Source organism: Staurois parvus, unplaced genomic scaffold, assembly GCF_062004578.1.
Source record: "Staurois parvus isolate SC_StPar_1 unplaced genomic scaffold, SC_StPar_1.0 ptg000689l, whole genome shotgun sequence".
NCBI classification, from domain to species: Eukaryota; Metazoa; Chordata; class Amphibia; order Anura; family Ranidae; genus Staurois; species Staurois parvus.
In genome coordinates, this window is record NW_028318485.1 from 1,598,064 (window position 1) to 1,618,179 (window position 20,116).

Consider the following 20,116-nt stretch of genomic DNA (forward strand, 5'->3'; position numbering starts at 1 on the left):
TACTTTCCTCATGCAAGGAAAGTGCTGCTGATAACCGGCAATTGTATTTACTCCATGATCTGCTGTGTCATTGGACACAGCTGATCATGTGGTAAAAGGCCTCTGTGATTGGCCTTACCTCATCACGTGATCAGCTGTGTCCATAGGACACGGCGATCATGGAGACCGCAAGGCGCACGCCGCTGGGGGCGTGCAGGAGGGCGCGTTCTGGGAGGACGCCCTCCCAGAACTGGATAACCGCACTGTAGCTGTCATTTGGCTATAGCAAGTGGTTAAATACCACCAAAGGAAAGCATTATTTGTGTGAAAAAAATATATAAAAATTTCATATGGGTACAGTGTTGCATGACCGCGCAATTGTCATTCAAAGTGTGACAGCGCTGAAAGCTGAAAATTGGCCTGGGCAGGAAGGGGATATAAGTGCCCGGTATTGAAGTGGATAAAGAAATCCTGTCACCTTGCCCATTCAGGGAGATGTTCAGAATGAAATGTATGGTGTAGAGGCTCTTGAATGGACAAGGACAGGTAGTCTAATGTTTTTACTGTCTGGAGACAGCTTTCCCTTAACAGGGGTATCCCAGGGAGTCCCAAACAAGTCTGCAGAATATTGTAAGAATGAGGATGGCCCAAAAACTGAGTAAGTCCAGTGAGGGTGTTTCATAGGACACCATGTAAAGGTAGAAAGCCAACACATTTCAGAGGGGCTCACCCCTTCATCAGGGCTTGTATGCTAACAATGACTTCAGGGTAATGGGCAACACATACAGGTAGATACACAAATCCAAGAGGATCTAAGGGGGTCCCCCATTGAACTGGTGGAAGAGGGAGTCCAGGAAGAAGAGCAGCAGAGAGTGGCTATTCAAAAGTCATGATATTGCAAGAAGCATGCAGTCAGCAAGAACAATAGGCAGACTTTCACGGGCCCGTGCTGAACAAATTCCAACCCTACTGTGATGTCACAGGTTGGAGCCAGCTGATATAATTGTGAATGAGCTTGGGCATAGCATGAGGAAACATGATAGAAATAGGGAGGGTTTGGGTTTAGCTAGGACCAAACGAACTGGCACTAAACAGGAGGGGAAGACAGAGGGAGGTATTAACCACTTGTCCACCACCCTATAGCAGAAATACTGCTACAGGGCGGCAGGACTGTGTACAATCACATATATATATATATATATATATATATATATATATATATCTGTCAATCACTGGGTTCTGGCCGGAGATACCTCACCGCTACCCGGCGATCGCCAAGTAACACTGACAGGGGAGAGCCTTGTGTGTAAACAACACAGGTCTCTCTCCTGCCAGAAGTAACATGCTGCTGTGTATCTCTGTGCACAGCAGAGAATTACACAGCAGTATGCTCCGCTAGTATATAGAATACGGCAGCCAGACTCATTCACCTTTCCAACCGCTCCACCTCGGCCACCCCCCTCTGCCAATCCCTCCTCTGGCTTCCGATTGCCCAACGGATCAAATTCAAAATCCTAACACTGACGTACAAAGCCGTCCATCATACTGCCCCGAACTACATCACTGACCTAATATCCAAGTACCGTCCAGAACGCACACTCCGCTCCTCACAAGACCTCCTTCTCTCTAGTTGCTCCATTTCCTCCTATTCACTAGCGATAATTGTAGCAGTGTTTCAGGCAGCGACTTCTGTTCCTGATCATGAACCTCGCCACTGCTGTGGGACTCCACTTGGGCCTGGCAATTGGTGTGTACTCTTTTTGCACTGCATAGTAGGAGGAAAGGGAGAAGGTCACATGATCCACCCTGCCCAAACAATCTTGGGTATTTCCAAGGGGTATGGCAGGTGGACGGATGGCAAGGAAGGGTTAGTGTTCGTACCACAAGAAGTGGACTATAAGGAGAACATGAATAGGCAAAGAGACCTTCTGAATATGGTAGTTGGTTCTCTCTTGACACATTGGGGGTTATTTACTAAAACTGGAGAGTGCAAAATCTGGTGCAACTCTGCATAGAAACCAATCCGCTTCCAGGTTTTATTGCCAAAGCTTAATTGAACACGCTAAACTCGTAGGCTACGATGTATAGCTGGACCCCATTCTGAGTAAATCTCCCCATAATTCACACCCTCCAGGACTTCTCCAGGGTGTCACCCATCCTCTGGAACTCCCTACCCCAATCCATCAGACTATCACCTACTCTCCTCTCCTTTAGGTGTACCCTGAAAACCCATCTCTTCAGGGAAGCCTACCCCACCCTCACCTAATTGCAGATCTCCTCCACTCTTCCTACCACTCCATCCCCCACAGCTATTTCCTCCTGTACCACCATCCCCTCCCTCCTAGATTGTAAGCTCCAAGGAGCAGGGCCCTGTAACCCCTCGTGTATCGCATTGTATCATTACTGTACTGTCGCATATTCTGTCTCCCATTGTAATGTACAGCGCTGAGCGAACTGTTGGCACTTTATAAATACTGTATAATAATAATAGTAATAATAGTAAAACAGCACACAGTAAACCCTTTGATTGCGCCCCCTTGTTAACCCCTTCCTGCCCAGTGCCATTAGTATAGCGTCAGTGCTTTTTATTAGCATTGATCACTGTGTTGGTGTCACTGGGGATGTCAGTGAAAGTCAGTTCCCTCCAGTGTCAGAATGCCTGCCGCAGTCGCGCTATAAGTCGCTGATCACCGCCATTACTAGTATTACAAAAAAAAACAAAAACATTCCAGTATATATACTGCCATTTATAGATGCTATAACTTTCACATAAACCAATTCATTTACAATTTTGGGGATTTTTTTTTAGCAAAGACATGGAGCAGAATACATTTTGGCCGAAATTTATGACGAAATTTGATTTTTTTTAAATGTTTTACTGGATGTTTTATAGCTAAAAGTAAAAAATATAGTTTTTTTCTCAAAATTGTCGGTCTTTTATTTGTTTATAGCACAAAAAATAAAAACCACACAGGTGATCAAATACCACCGAAATAAAGCTCAATTTGTGGTAAAAAAAAACATACATTTTATTTATGAACAGCGTTGCATGACCGCGCAACTGTCAGTTAAAGTAACGCAGCGCCGTATCGCAAAACAATGACCTGGTCAGGAAGGGGGGAAACCTGTGGAGGGCAAGTGGTTAAATAACTAAGTAAACAAACTGTAATGGCCCTAAACCACCACTAGATTTAGGCATACTAACAAAAATAGCAACCTGTAACAGTTCGATACAGAAAAAACTTCATATAGGTGAGACAGGACAAATCAGTGTAACGGCTCCTGTACATTGTCTCTGTAAGGAATATTTCATCATACAGACTAGTAACTGCTGCCGTTTGTCCTTATGTAGGCAAGTTGCCTTGCTGTAGCTTTGTGATCACTCATCACATGCCTGATGAAGGGGTCCTGCGAGACTCCGAAACATCGCCTTGCTGTAACTATGTGATCGTTCGTCACAGACCTGACGAAGGGGTCCTGCGAGACTCCGAAACATTGCCTTGCTGTAACTATGTGATCGTTCGTCACAGGCCTGATGAAGGGGTCCTGAGAGACTCCGAAACGTTGCCTTGCTGTAGCTATGTGATCGTTTGTTACTGACCTGACGAAAGGGTCCTGCGAGACTCCGAAACATTGCCTTGCTGTAACTATGTGATCGTTTGTCGCATGCCTGATGAAGGGGTCCTGTGAGACTCCGAAATGTTGCCTTGCTGTAACTATGTGATCGTTCGTCACATGCCTGATGAAGGGGTCCTGCGAGACTCCAAAACGTTGCCTTGCTGTTGCTATGTGATCGTTCGTCACATGCCTGATGAAGGGGTCCTGCGAGACTCCAAAACGTTGCCTTACTGTAGCTATGTGATCGTTCGTCACATGCCTGATGAAGGGGTCCTGCGAGGCTCTGAAACGTTGCCTTGCTGTAACTATGTGATCATTCATCACATGCCTGATGAAGGGGTCCTGCAAGACTCCGAAATGTGGCCTTGCTGTAACTATGTGATCGTTCGTCACAGGCCCGATGAAGGGGTCCTGTGAGACTCTGAAGCATTGCCTTGCTGTAACTATGTAATTGTTTATCAAATGCCTGATGAAGGGGTCCTGCAAGACTCTGAAACATTGCCTTGCTGTAACTATGTGATCGTCACATGCCTGATGAAGGGGTCCTGCGAGACTCCAAAACGTTGCCTTGCTGTTGCTATGTGATCGTTCGTCACATGCCTGATGAAGGGGTCCTGCGAGACTCCAAAACGTTGCCTTACTGTAGCTATGTGATCGTTCGTCACATGCCTGATGAAGGGGTCCTGCGAGGCTCTGAAACGTTGCCTTGCTGTAACTATGTGATCATTCATCACATGCCTGATGAAGGGGTCCTGCAAGACTCCGAAATGTGGCCTTGCTGTAACTGTGTGATCGTTCGTCACAGGCCTGATGAAGGGATCCTGCAAGACTCCGAAACATTGCCTTGCTGTAAACTATGTGATCATTCATCACAGGTCTGATGAAGGGGTCCTGCGAGACTCCGAAACGTTGCCTTGCTGTAACTATGTGATCGTTCATCACATGCCTGATGAAGGGATCCTGCGAGACTCCGAAGCATTGCCTTGCTGTAACTATGCGATCGTTCATCACATGCCCAATGAAGGGATCCTGCGAGACTCCGAAACATTGCCTTGCTGTAACTATGTGATCGTTCGTCACAGGCCTGATGAAGGGATCCTGCGAGACTCCGAAACATTGCCTTGCTGTAAACTATGTGATCGTTCATCACAGGTCTGATGAAGGGGTCCTGCGAGACTCCGAAACGTTGCCTTGCTGTAACTATGTGATCGTTCGTCACATGCCTGATGAAGGGGTCCTGCGAGACTCCGAAACGTTGCCTTACTGTAACTATGTGATAGTTCGTCACAGGCCTGATGAAGGGGTCCCACGAGACTCCGAAAGTGTTGCCTTGCTGTAACCATGTGATCATTCATCACATGCCTGATGAAGGGGTCCTTTGAGACTCCGAAAGTGTTGCCTTGCTGTAACCATGTGATCATTCATTACATGCCTGATGAAGGGGTCCTGCGAGACTCCGAAGCATTGCCTTACTGTAACTATGTGATCGTTCGTCACATGCCTGATGAAGGGGTCCTGCGAGACTCCGAAACATTGCCTTGCTGTAACTATGTGATCATTCGTCACATGCCTGATTAAGGGGTCCTGCGACACTGCGAAACGGTGCCTTGCTGTAACTATGTGATCGTTCGTCACAGGCCTGATGAAGAGGTCCTGCGAGACTCCAAAATGTAGCCTTGCTGTAACTATGTGATTGTTTATCACATGCCTGATGAAGGGGTCCTGCGAGACTCCAAAACGTTTTCTTACTGTAACTATGTGATCGTTCGTCACAGGCCTGATGAAGGGGTCCTGCGAGACTCCGAAACATTGCCTTGCTGTAACTATGTGATCGTTCGTCACAGGCCTGATGAAGGGGTCCTGCGAGACTCCGAAACATTGCCTTGCTGTAACTATGTGTTCGTTCGTCACATGCCTGATGAAGGAGTCCTGCGAGACTCCGAAACATTGCCTTGCTGTAATTATGTGGTCGTTTGTTACTGACCTGACGAAAGGGTCCTGCGAGACTCCGAAAGTGTTGCCTTGCTGTAAACTATGTGATCGTTTATCACATGCCTGATGAAGGGGTCCTGCGAGACTTCGAAACGTTGCCTTGCTGTAGCTATGTGATCGTTCGTCACAGGCCTGATTTAGGGGTCCTGCGAGACTCCGAAACGTTGCCTTGCTGTAACTATGTGATCGTTCGTCACATGCCTGATGAAGGGTTCCTGCGAGACTCCGAAACGTTGCCTTACTGTAACTATGTGATCGTTCGTCACATGCCTGATGAAGGGGTCCTGCGAGACTCTGAAACATTGCCTTGCTGTAACTATGTGATCGCTCGTCACATGCTCGATGAAAGGGTCCTGCGAGACTCTGAAACATTGCCTTACTGTAACTATGTGATCGTTCGTCACATGCCCGATGAAGAGGTCCTGCGAGACTCCAAAACGTTGCCTTGCTGTAACTATGTGATTGCTCATCACATGCCTGATGAAGGGATCCTGGGAGACTCCGAAACGTTGCCTTGCTGTAAAGTATGTGATCGTTCATCACATGCCTGATGAAGGGTTCCTGCGAGACTCCGAAACGTTGCCTTGCTGTAAACTATGTGATCGTTCAGCACAGGTCTGATGAAGGGGTCCAGCGAGACTCCGAAACGTAGCCTTGCTGTAGCTATGTGATCGTTCGTCACAGGCCTGATGAAGGGGTCCTGCGAGACTCCGAAACATTGCCTTGCTGTAACTATGTGATCATTCGTCACATGCCTGATTAAGGGGTCCTGCGACACTGCGAACGGTGCCTTGCTGTAACTATGTGATCGTTCGTCACAGGCCTGATGAAGAGGTCCTGCGAGACTCCGAAACATAGCCTTGCTGTAACTATGTGATTGTTTGTCACAGGCCTGATGAAGGGGTCCTGCGAGACTCCAAAACATTGCCTTGCTGTAACTATGTGATCGTTCGTCACAGGCCTGATGAAGGGGTCCTGCGAGACTCCGAAACATTGCCTTGCTGTAACTATGTGTTCGTTCGTCACATGACTGATGAAGGGGTCCTGCGAGACTCCGAAACATTGCCTTGCTGTAATTATGTGATCGTTTGTTACTGACCTGACGAAAGGGTCCTGCGAGACTCCGAAAGTGTTGCCTTGCTGTAAACTATGTGATCGTTTATCACATGCCTGATGAAGGGGTCCTGCGAGACTCCAAAACGTTGCCTTGCTGTAACTATGTGATAGTTCGTCACAGGCCTGATTAAGGGGTCCCACGAGACTCCGAAAGTGTTGCCTTGCTGTAACCATGTGATCATTCATCACATGCCTGATGAAGGGGTCCTGCAAGACTCCGAAATGTGGCCTTGCTGTAACTATGTGATCGTTCGTCACATTCCCAATGAAGGGGTCCTGCGAGACTCCGAAGCATTGCCTTGCTGTAACTATGTGATTGTTCATCAAATGCCTGATGAAGGGGTCCTGCGAGACTCCAAAACGTTGCCTTGCTGTAAACTATGTGATCGTTTATCATATGCCTGATGAAGGGGTCCTGGGAGACTCCAAAACGTTGCCTTACTGTAACTATGTGATCGTTCGTCACATGCCTGATTAAGGGGTCCTGCGAGACTCCAAAACGTTGCCTTGCTGTAACTATGTGATCGTTCATCACATGCCTGATGAAGAGGTCCTGCGAGACTCTGAAACGTTGCCTTGCTGTAACTATGTGATCGCTCGTCACATGCCCGATGAAGGGGTCCTGCGAGACTCCGAAACATTGCCTTACTGTAACTATGTGATCATTCGTCACAGACCTGATGAAGGGGTCCTGGGAGACTCTGAAACATTGCCTTACTGTAACTATGTGATCGTTCGTCACATGTCTGATGAAGAGGTCCTGGGAGACTCCAAAATGTTTTCTTACTGTAACTATGTGATCGTTCATCACATGCCTGATGAAGGGGTCCTGCGAGACTCCGAAACATTGCCTTACTGTAACTATGTGATCGTTTGTCACTGACCTGATGAAGGGGTCCTGCGAGACTCCGAAACATTGCCTTACTGTAACTATGTGATCGTTTGTCACTGACCTGATGAAGGGGTCCTGCGAGACTCCGAAACGTTGCCTTGCTGTAACTATGTGATCGTTCGTCACATGCCTGATGAAGGGGTCCTGCGAGACTCTGAAACGTTGCCTTGCTGTAACTATGTGATCGTTCGTCACAGGCCTGATGAAGGGGTCCTGCGAGACTCCGAAACATTGACTTGCTGTAACTATGTGATCGTTCATCAAAGGCCTGATGAAGGGGTCCTGCGAGACTCCGAAACGTTGCCTTGCTGTAACTATGTGATCGTTCATCAAAGACCTGATGAAGGGGTCCTGTGAGACTCCGAAAGTGTTGCCTTGCTGTAACTATGTGATCGTTCATCACAGGCCTGATGAAGGGGGCCTGCGAGACTCCGAAACGTTGCCTTGCTGTAACTATGTGATCGTTCATTAAAACCTTTGGACCCGTATTGGTGATCCTCGGTGTGCTGGTGACATTCTCCCTCCCTTTTGTAGGCAGACTGGTCTTGTCTCCTCCCCTTCTGTAGTTGGCAAACTGTAGTAAGTGGACCTGATAAATCCCTCCTGCAGCTCTGCTCTCTCTACAGGCCATGTACAACACAGGGATGATGTCACTGCTACTTTACAAGGTAATATCAGGGTTTGCAAAGGCATTTGGTGCACACAATGTTACTATACATCCTTTGTGGCTGTGAAAGAAATGAATGTATATTTTTTGAGGGGGGGAGGGGAGCTCAGTGGGCCAAATTCTAACTTATCACCCACTTGTATCTGTAGTATTTCTGAGCTGATAATGTGGCTTTACCAGCCTTTTACGCATCACCCTCCTCGGTGACGCTCACTTTACACCACACTTATTGAATTCTGGCCCGGGATCACTGGGGCAGAGGGGGAGGAGAGGGGGCGGGAGCAGCTGGCTTTCAATCAGGCAGCTGGGTGGATCCCGACAATACGGTCGGGATCCTTCCAGAGCCACAAAGCCTGTGACATCAGCTGACAGCAAGCTTTATCCCGCTATAAGCTGACTCTGGGCCACAGGGGGGCAAAAGTAAGTGCACTTCTGTGACCCACAAAAGAATTATGGTCAGAAAATCCTTGGCCATTATTTTCTATTCCATTGAGACCGGTTCACACCTGTCAGTGTGGGAAAATCCACAGGAATGCAATTCCATCTGCAGACACATGGAGGGGCCATTCATTTTAAATGGCACCCTAGGCATCTTGCAAGTGTGGGTGCATTCAGAGCCATCAAGCTGCACAGTAGCACAGTACCGCGCCATTTGCTGCAGCGCGATCTTTAACCCGTTCCTGCTGTACTGTTTGCGCGTTCAGCAGACCGTCACAAACGCGCTGCATGGCAATGCACAAATATGGTGCTCGCACGCAGCTTTTATGGTGTCAACCAGCCCTTGTACTTAAACAAAAAATACTTTTTATAAAAAAAAAGGTTTTCATTGGCAAGTAAGCGCTTGGTAAAAAAAAATATACAATCGGCAGTACACCAATATGGACACAAGATGGCGCGGTGCGACCGTAGTTCGGGCAAGCTGAGTGACAGCGGACAGGGAAAGCTGAGACCTACTTCCGCTCTGCCCCGACCAACATGGCGGCCCTCTGCGGACACGTGCTTCCGGTCCGCCCGCAAGGTTTGCACGTCTTCTGGGTCGTAGATCGCTTGCAGTCATGGCGCAGGGGTCGTTGAAGCTGAAGGCAAAGCCTAAGAAAAAGAACACCAGCAAGCCTTCAGTGATGAGGAAAGGAGGTGAGACCACAATGGGAGGGGCGGCAAGGAGTGTGCCCAGAGCATGCTGGGATATGCACGTGCTGTAAACATTCGGTGGGGCCCCTAGGTGTTATAGGATCCTCTGTACAAATGTGTTGGTGGGGCCCCTAGGTGCTATGGGATCCTCTGTACAAATGTGTTGGTGGGGCCCCTGGGTGCTGTGGGATCCTCTGTACAAATGTGTTGGTGGGGCCCCTGGGTGCTGTAGGATCCTCTGGACAAATGTGTTGGTGGGGCCCCTGGGTGCTGTGGGATCCTCTGGACAAATGTGTTGGTGGGGCCCCTGGGTGCTGTGGGATCCTCTGGACAAATGTGTTGGTGGGGCCCCTGGGTGCTGTGGGATCCTCTGGACAAATGTGTTGGTGGGGCCCCTGGGTGCTGTGGGATCCTCTGGACAAATGTGTTGGTGGGGCCCCTGGGTGCTGTGGGATCCTCTGGACAAATGTGTTGGTGGGGCCCCTGGGATCCTCTGTATACATCATGTGTTGGTGGGGCCCCTGGGTGTTGTGAGATCCTCTGTGCACTTAATTTATTGTTGGGGCCCCTGGGTGCTCTTGGATCTTCTGTGCACCTAATTTATTGGTGGGGCCCATGGGTGCTCTTGGATCTTCTGTGCACCTAATTTATTGGTGGGGCCCCTGGGTGCTCTTGGATCTTCTGTGCACATAATTTATTGGTGGGGCCCCTGGGTGCTCTTGGATCTTCTGTGCACATAATTTATTGGTGGGGCCCCTGGGTGCTCTCGGATCTTCTGTGCACATAATTTATTGGTGGGACCTCTGGGTGCTCTCGGATTTTCTCTGCACATCATTTGTGGGTGGGGCCCCTGGGGGCTGTGAGATCCTCTGTGCACATCATGTATTGGTGGGGCCCCTGGGTGCTCTGAGATCCTCTCTGCATATAATTTATTGATGGGGCCCTTGGGTGCTCTGAAATCCTCTGTGCACATCATGTGTTGGTGGGGCCCCTGGGTGCTCTGAAATCCTCTGTGCACATCATGTGTTGGTGGGGCCCCTGGGTGTTGTGAGATCCTCTGTGTGCATCATGTGTTGGTAGGGCCCCTGGGTGTTGTGAGATCCTCTGTGCGCATCATGTGTTGGTGGGGCCCCTGGGTGTTGTGAGATCCTCTGTGCACATCATGTATTGGTGGGGCCCCTGGGTGCTCTGAGATCCTCTCTGCATATAATTTATTGATGGGGCCCTTGGGTGCTCTGAAATCCTCTGTGCACATCATGTGTTGGTGGGGCCCCTGGGTGCTCTGAAATCCTCTGTGCACATCATGTGTTGGTGGGGCCCCTGGGTGTTGTGAGATCCTCTGTGTGCATCATGTGTTGGTGGGGCCCCTGGGTGTTGTGAGATCCTCTGTGCGCATCATGTGTTGGTGGGGCCCCTGGGTGTTGTGAGATCCTCTGTGCGCATCATGTGTTGGTGGGGCCCCTGGGTGTTGTGAGATCCTCTGTGCGCATCATGTGTTGGTGGGGCCCCTGGGTGTTGTGAGATCCTCTGTGCGCATCATGTGTTGGTGGGGCCCCTGGGTGTTGTGAGATCCTCTGTGTGCATCATGTGTTGGTGGGGCCCCTGGGTGCTCTGAAATCCTCTGTGCGCATCATGTGTTGGTGGGGCTCCTGGGTGCTCTGAAATCCTCTGTGCGCATCATGTGTTGGAGGGGCCCCTGGGTGCTCTGAAATCCTCGGTGCGCATCATGTGTTGGTGGGGTCCTCTGAAATCCTCTGTGCGCATCATGTGTTGGTGGGGCCCCTGGGTCCTCTGAAATCCTCTGTGCGCATCATGTGTTGGGGCCCCTGGGTCCTCAGAAATCCTCTGTGCGCATCATGTGTTGGGGCCCCTGGGTGCTCTGAAATCCTCTGTGCGCATCATGTGTTGGTGGGGCCCCTGGGTCCTCTGAAATCCTCTGTGCGCATCATGTGTTGGTGGGGCCCCTGGGTGCTCTGAAATCCTCTGTGCACATCATGTGTTTGAAGGGCCCCTGGGTGCTCTGGGAGTCCCCTACGTGTATAATTTGTTTGTGGGGCCCCCCGGGTGATCCGGAAGCCCCCATGTGCAGGTTCTTTAGTAAAGGATTGGTAGATATAAATATCTGTATAATATCGGGTGACAGACCTGTCTAGGCTGCTGGTATCCTCGCCACACATGTTACAATCTGAGTGTACCAATGGATCTAGCAACAACTGTGCAGTGCAGGAACCCGCCTGATTGGATACAGATGGATTGGGTGGATATTACATAGATTTGGTGGAAGTTGGCTGTACAGTCAGATTGTAAAATGTATGGTGATCCTTAAAAATGAACCCTAGTATATGAAGCTTTGAGGGTCGATACTATGAAAGTTGGTAGGTGGCCTATCCTCTTGCTGCCCATGTAACATATGTGTGGCGATAGAGAAGGGCTTGCTGTATATATGTGGCCATGGGCGGCCAAGCTTTCTGTGCTCCCAGCACAGTGATCGAGCTGTCAGACGCCGCTCAGTCCATACTAATGATGGGGAGTTGGTGGGACTGGCTCTCGATCATGTGACCGCTGTGAAAGACAATCCTTTCCACCCCCGAGGGCTACAGACCCTAGTAAGGGGAGGCTGGGCAGGAAGGAGTTAAGCACTTAGATTTGGTTCACACTACTATTGGTGCTCGGTCCCGTGCATCGCTTGTACAGCAACCCATTCATTCAAGTGGAAAGCACAAAATCGTATATTGCTGTAACATGGCGGTGCCATTAAGAATTATGTACACAGGACCGCCGCCCTGTAGAAGTATATCTGCTATAAGGCGGTCATGGAGTGAATAAGGCTTGGTTCACGTGTATACGTGTTGGGAACACGCACAAAATCACGAGTGTTAAGAATGAATAGCACCTCTCAGCTAAAGAGCAGCACGTCTTGAAATGAGTCGTGAACACTCGTGATCTTGTGCGTGTTCCCAACACGTATACATATGAACCGCCCTATAGCAGATATACTTCTACAGGGTGGCTGTCCTGTGCAACATCACGTGTATATAATTCTTAATGGCACCGCCATGTTACAGCAATGTGTGTGTGTGTGTATTTGTCACAGCTGAAGCCAATTAGCAGGTGCCGGCCAGTGGATGAGCGCCGGTACCCGTTGATCGGAGTAGAGAGTGACAGGACACAAGGCAGAGCTGTGTCCTGTCAGCAGCGATCTGCTAGATTTTCTCTCCCTGCAAAGCAGAGAATAAAATCTAGCAGATTGCCTAGTAAAAACAGCACACTGTGTACACAAAATACTGGTTAGGCACACAGTTAACCCTTTGATCACCCTTCCCAGCGAAGTGTCATTAATACAGTAACAGTGTATATTTTTATATATACATAAAAAAAATGCAGCGCTGTAAAATGATCAAATCATGCAAATCAACACAATAATAGTCCTGAAAAGGTGCTCATTAATTCCCAGTGCCAATGGAAAGAATGCAAACTAACCAGAAGTGCATTTAAAGTACGCATGTGTGTAAGAAATCCTGGAGATTCCCCTCTCTCCCTCTGGTCAGAAAATGGATATGTGCTGAAATGGATGACGATAACGCCCTCTTGTGGGAAAACGAAATCCTGCAGGTCAGGAATCTCCCAGGATAGGATATTCCTCTTCAATGGAACCAGGGCTGGGATTGAAATCACTCTGTGGCTGTGAAATTGGGAAAGACCCCTCACAGAGAACACAGAGAGATACTCATAGTGTAGTATATTACTTCAATTTACTTCAAAAAACCAAGTAAAACATATAATCAGGTGGCAAGTGAAAGTGACCCACTGACCCTCTTAAAATTATAGGTGCGCGCCGGGCCTCCACATGGCACCTGCTGACGCGTTTTGTGCGCACGCACCACTTCTGAGGTAGAGCAAGGACCTTTACCTATACAGTGTATATTTTTAGCATTGATCAGTGTATGAGTATCACTGGTTCCCACAAAGTGACAGTGTCAGACTGTCTGCCGCAATATCACAGTCCCGCTATAAGTCGCTGTTCGCCGCCATTACTAGTATAAAAAAAATAAATAAACATTGGCAAACTGGTACTTCCTGGTAAGGGGGAGCATGTGAGGCACTCCCCTTCCTCCCATGTGCCAGTGCGGTGTTTTGTGATTGGGCCAGCACTTTCACCGGAGGGCAGGTGGAGGGTCCTTAGCTCTGGTGCAGGAATGACTGACGTAAGTAGCCCGTATATGAATTTGTTTTTTGACTGTATTGTATATCAGTTTTTGTTTTTCTTTTGTTTTGTTTTGTTTTTTTTTGCTGGTTGGACGGAAAAACTGACCCGCTTGTCAACACTGGTGTAAGAAGGAGTATGCGGTGGTTGTATTGTGGACTGTTGTCAGACTGTCACCCTATGGCATATACTCTCCAAACACCCAATGTCCTTTTTTGGTTTCTTTTTTTTTCAGCCCGACTGATTGCACCTAAGAAGTCTCGGGTGATCCACCAGCAAAAGCTCAAGAAGGTGAGTGAGCCCTTGGAAATCATCTCTTTCATCATATATCTTGTCTTTCATATCCATCATACACAGAGATTGAGACGATCATTTTCTTTCTTTCTGAGACATTTTGTTCCTATGTAAAGTTTTCAGTGATCGCATTTGAAGGACCGTTTCTGTGTCAGTTAATGGTATCCAAATATCTCTCCTTGTTCTGAGCCTGCGTGGCCCTCGGCCTGCGTGGCCCTCGGCCTGCGTGGCCCTCGGCCTGCGTGGCCCTCGGCCTGTGTGGCCCTCTCTCTATAAGGCCCACATCAGATGGACGATTCCATTGTCGGAAACATCTTGCCAACAACAGAATTTTCTAAAATTCGGCTCATGTTCAATGGAGTCGTTTCTTACTGGTCCTACCAGCGGTGATTTGCTCCATTTCCTCCTATTCACTAGCGATAATTGTAGCAGTGTTTCAGGCAGCGACTTCTGTTCCTGATCATGAACCTCGCCACCGCTGTGGGACTCCGCTTGGGCCTGGCAATTGGTGTGTACTCTTTTTGCACTGCATAGTAGGAGGAAAGGGAGAAGGTCACATGATCCACCCTGCCCAAACAATCTTGGGTATTTCCAAGGGGTATGGCAGGTGGACGGATGGCAAGGAAGGGTTAGTGTTCGTACCACGTGAAGTGGACTATAAGGAGAACATGAATAGGCAAAGTGACCTTCTGAATATGGAAGTTGGTTCTCTCTTGACACATTGGGGGTTATTTACTAAAACTGGAGAGTGCAAAATCTGGTGCAACTCTGCATAGAAACCAATCAGCTTCCAGGTTTTATTACCAAAGCTTAATTGAACACGCTGAACTCGTAGGCTACGATGTATAGCTGAACCAGATTCTGAGTAAATCTCCCCATAATTCACACCCTCCAGGACTTCTCCAGGGTGTGACCCATCCTCTGGAACTCCCTGCCCCAACCCATCAGATTATCACCTACTCTCCTCTCCTTTAGGCGCACCCTGAAAACCCATCTCTTCAGGGAAGCCTACCCCACCCCCTGCTAATTGCCGACCTCCTCCACTCTTCCTACCCCTCCATCCCCCACAGCTATCTCCTCCTGTGCCACCATCCCCTCCCTCCTAGATTGTAAGCTCCAAAGAGCAGGGCCCTCGATCCCCTCATGTTTTGCATTGTATTGGTATTGTTCTGTCACATGTTCTGTCCCCCTTTGTAATGTACAGCGCTGAGCGAACTATTGGCGCTTTATAAATACTGTATAATAATAATAATTCCTGAGCTACATGCTGATTCCAACACTGTGAAGCTGAACCAGTTCAGGCTGACTGCAAGTGACCCTTGAATGTGTACACTGTGCTGGAGAAGGCAGTGTTGGAGAACAGCATCACCATCATTCTTTCTACAGGTTTCCTTTCAGTACCATTTTTTTTTTTCTTGTCCTTTTCAGGGACACAGGAATTTAGATACCTCCGTTATACTGCCACCTACAGGAGGAGTAGACACTGGCAAATGGAAAAATTTTGGTCAAACCCAGAATAACCCCTCTATCCAGCATGCCCTAGTTCTTTCTAGTTTCCTTGGAGGATGGATATATTTTCTCTCACTCTGCTGGGAAAAGTCTAACCAGTTTTACTAACCTTTGTTTGTGGAAATATTTTTGGGACTACACACTCCTGTTGTGTTCTAGCTGACTCAAGATTTCCGAAGTAAGTCTGAAAGTGTAAGGTGTACTGGGAAAGTATAGTGAAACCTTTGTGTGTGTCTCTTCCCTCCAATCAGCTTTCAGAGCTCTCCTCACTGAGCTCTGCAGTGTAATTTCAGCTCTCCGCCCCTTTTTTCTGAACTCTTAGATAAGCTTTATAAATTCTGGACTTTGAACAGATGTAGAGAAGAGAAGACTGCAGAGAGACAGGTACAATGGACTGGCCCAATAAAACACGCAGAATCGGGCTTTGAAAAAATACAATATTTGAATGGGGCCTAAAGGATAACTAAATGCAAGAACAAGGCAGCACAGTGGCTGAATGGTTAGCACTTCTGCCTGGCAGCACTAGGGTCCATGGCACAGCACCACCTGCTTGGAGTTTGCATGTTCTCCCTGTGCTTTTGTGGGTTTCCTCTGGGTACTCCATTTTCCTCCCACCTCCAAAGACATGCTGGTAGGTGAATTGGCTCCTGTCTAAATCGTCCCTAGTATGTGTATGTATGAATGTGAGTTAGGGACCTTAGATTGTACGCCCCTTGAGGGTTAGGGACTGATGTGAATGTACAATATATATGTAAAGTGCTGCGTAAATTGATGGCGCTATATAAGTATTTGAAATATGGAAGGGTTTACAGCCACTTTACTCATGCTCTTGGTACTACTTGGTACAAAACTGAGGCATGCTGGGTAGAAGAGGGATTATGCTGGGCTGGCTCACAGTGTTTCTGTTTGCCAGTGTCCAATCCTCCTGCTGGCAGCAGTGTAACCGTATATGAATTCCTGTGTCCCTCAATGGATTAAAAGAAAAGGATTTTACGGTGAGTGCCAAAATCCTTAATCCAACATTTTTCTTAATTCTAAAGCTTTTTTTTTCTTCGGAATAACTCTTTTATTTGGCACTTTCCTCAGAATCTGGAAGTCCAGATCCGGAATAAGATCGAGCATGACGTCACCATGAAAGCCAGCGCCAACATGCCTAAAAAGCTTGCCTTGCTGAAAGCACCAGCACAGACAGGCAAGAAAGAGAAGAGCGCCCCTGCTGGCACCAGCAAGACATGAACAGGAAAATCCGTGGAGAGATGACTGCAGTGGGCACAGTGGGATGCTGTTCACCTCTGTTTTCTTGTACATATGCTGGTTGTTTAATAATAAATATTTTAATAAAATTCTTTTTATATTCTCAATCATGCCTTTCTGCTGACCGACTAAAAAGGTAAATGGTTTGTCTGGAGTGTATGTGCCATCCTGCAGCCATCATTCTGATTTAAAGCAGATGGAAACCCTAATTGGATGACATTTAAGGCCCAATTCACAAAAGCATATTGGGGTCACATGACACATTTTTCGCAAATATTGCACAGGATAACGACAATGTCGGTTCACTATCCCTTCTTTTATGTGGTATGTTTTGCAAAAAGCAAAATCGCTTGGTAAATACTGCATGATAAAAATTGTTAGTCAATTCTCTAAAGTAAATAAACGCATGCCTTAAATTAGTGGTTCAGGCATGTGATATTTAACCCAATACCGGGCAATTTTACACCTTCCTGCCCAGGCCAGTTTTCAGGTTTCAGCGCTCTCACAATTTGAATGACAATTGCGTGGTCATACAACACCAAACCCAAACTAAAATTTTATCATTTTCTTCACACAACTAGAGCTTTCTTTTGGTGGTATTTAATCACCACTGGGGGTTTTATTTTTTGCTAAATTAACAAAAAAAAAAAAATTGAAAAAAAAAAGTTTTTCTTTGTTTCTGTTATAAAAGTTTGCAAATAATTGTTCTTTATAAATTTAGGCCGAGATGTATTCTGCTACATGTCTTTGGTGAAAATAACCCAAATTAGGATGTATTATTTAGTTTGTAGGAAAGTTATAGAGTTCACAAACTATGGGATATATCTGAATATTGATCAATCCTGAAGTACTGACGGCCAATCTAATTTCTTGAGGTCCAAGAATGTCAGGACAGTACAGATATCCCCCAAATGACCCCTTTTTGCAAAGTAGACAGTCCGACGTACTTCATAAGAGGCATGGCAAGTTTTTTGAAGTTGTATTTTTTTTTGTCATTTTTCAGAAAATGTAAAAAATTAGTTTCACAATTTTTTTTTATACATATTGTCACCAGTGCAGTACAGCGTCATCATATAACTGGTATGGCGGTGATCAGGGACACTGACTGGTGACAGTATGAAAAAAAAAAATTATATATATGTTTATTATTTTTTATTAAATTTTTTTTCTTTTTTTTAAGATTTTTTTTTTTCATATTTCACTATGACCAAAGTAGTACAATGTTACCATAGTAACATTGTACTACTTTGGGGAAGTGATCAGTTTTTTTGTTGTTTTTTTTTACACAGTTTGCTTATAGCAAAGAAATACTTTGCTATAAGCAAGCATTTACCTGAATGACATCGATTCATTCAGGGGTTTTTTTTTTTGTTTTTTTCAGGGGGGTTTTTTTTGTGCTTAGCTGTGATTTGGCCACAGCTAATCACATGACATGTGCATGTGATTAGCTGTGACCATTCACAGCTAGGCAGTAGTATACAATGGATGGCATGAATGAAGCCATCCATTGTATACAACTGTCATGTGACCTGCTGTGATTGGTCACAGTAGGTCACATGGTACCGGCAAAGGAGCCGATACTCAGATCTGTCATCGGCCGTGTCCGAGGTACACGGCCGGTGACAGATTGCGCTGCTCTGCAGGAGCGCAATCTACGCATGTGCGGGAGGACGCCATATGGCGTCCACCTGGAACGCTGATGACATTTGCCATCCGCCATTCAGCCATAGGGCAGGCGGCAAATGGTTAAGAAATGTATGAAAGTTGAGTTGGCTGTTAAGGATGCAGCAGGTGCCAGCTCCTAAACAACCGTGATGCATCTGCTATCAGCTAGATTCCCCGCTGACTGCAGAATGCAAACAATAATAATGTGTTATTATTTAATGCTGGCTCTTTTTGTTTAAATGGGTCATGGTTATTAAGGACGTGGCAGGTGCTGGCTCCTTAGCAACCAGCTATTCACTGGTTTTTAACCACTTCTAGTCCTGCCCACGTACATAAATGGCTGGACGGGAGCAGTGCAGGGGCGGGTTGTCATTCATAAATGGCGCCCGCCATTTTAGCCCCTGGGAGTGCGTGGCACTGAGATCCGGTGCCGCTGTTTGGGACCTCTGTGTGATGTCCTGATCATGTGATCACTAATTGGCCAATCAGTGCTCACATGAATAGTAGTAAGCAAGATGTCACTTCCTGACATCATTGCTTACTACTAGTGAAATCTGTGAATGACCACAGAGGTCACATGGTACTTTTCAACATTAAAACATAAATAATATTTAAAACCAAAATAAATTTTTGAAAAATTATCATTTTTGGTTAGAAACTAATTTGGGTTATTTTTTTTACTAAAAAGTTAACTGAATACATTTTGGCCAAGATTTATGAAGAAAAAATTTATTTGCAAAATTTTATAAGAACACTTTTTTAAAAAAAAAAAAAATGTCATTTATTATCGCAAAAAAAAAATTCCAGTGGTGAATAAATCCCACCAAAAAAAAGTTGTATCTGTCTCAAAACAATTCTTAAAAAATGTATATGGGTACAGTGTTGCATGACTGCGCAATTGTCATTTAAAGTGTGATAGCACTGAAAGCTGAAATTGGCCTGGACTAGAAGGGGGTGAAAGTGTCTGGACTTGCAGTGGTTAAGGACGTTGCAGGCGCTGACTCCTTACCAACCAGTTATTCACTGGTTGTTAAGAATGCCATCGGGCACAATACCGCATCACTTCAATAAATAATGCATGCAGCATTCTAGTAGCTTTTTTTTTTTTTTTTTTTTTTTTTTTTTTTTTTTTTTTTTTTAGAGAATTGCAAAACAATTTTTTCAATTTCTTGAGCTATGTTACCGCTGATCTTAAATGGGTAGATAACATTTTGTGAATTGAGCCCTTAGTTTGCTATTTTAGTACAGTAGGAGAAGGCTAGAACCCAAGTCAGCTCTTTACTGCTGTCCAGTCCCTGATGCAGATTTTCCCTCACTCCCTGACCCTAGGTTCACACATATGCGGCCGTGCGGGCCGTGTTTTGCTCGGGCACAAGAGCCCATTCATTTGAATGAACTCCCGTGCCCCTGACACCTAGGGAAAGAAGTCCCTGTATGTCTTTGGAAAATGCAGCCCCCATGGGAACCTCAGTTCCCGGTACGGTTGCGTTTCCCAGTGCAGGTGGCGTGCCATTAGAACTAATGGCACCCACCCACGGGTCCGCAATTCTCTGTGCAGGTGGTGCGGCTGCATGGATTTTCGTGCAGATCCACAGCGGCACCACCCACATACAGTTGCAAGAAAAGTATGTGAACCCCTTGGGATTACGTGGAGTTTTGCATGAATTGGGCATAAAATGTGCTCTGAACGTCATCTAAGTCACAACAATAGAAGAACACAGTCTGCTGAACATAATACTACACAAACATTAGATGTTGCCATGGTTTAATTGCACATAACATGTAAACATTCACA

At 46.7% G+C, this 20,116-nt stretch overlaps 1 protein-coding gene across 1 annotated transcript; it reads left to right on the forward strand.

Annotated features, from left to right (window-relative positions):
• Nucleotides 1-9,239: 9,239 nt before the first annotated feature.
• CUNH19orf53 (chromosome unknown C19orf53 homolog) lies at nucleotides 9,240-16,763 on the forward strand. Its single transcript, XM_089652630.1, has 3 exons — nucleotides 9,240-9,398; nucleotides 13,835-13,890; nucleotides 16,489-16,763. The coding sequence occupies exons 1-3, from the start codon at nucleotides 9,320-9,322 to the stop codon at nucleotides 16,636-16,638; spliced, it is 285 nt and encodes a 94-aa protein (XP_089508756.1). The 5' UTR covers nucleotides 9,240-9,319; the 3' UTR covers nucleotides 16,639-16,763.
• The last annotated feature ends 3,353 nt before the right edge of the window (nucleotides 16,764-20,116 follow it).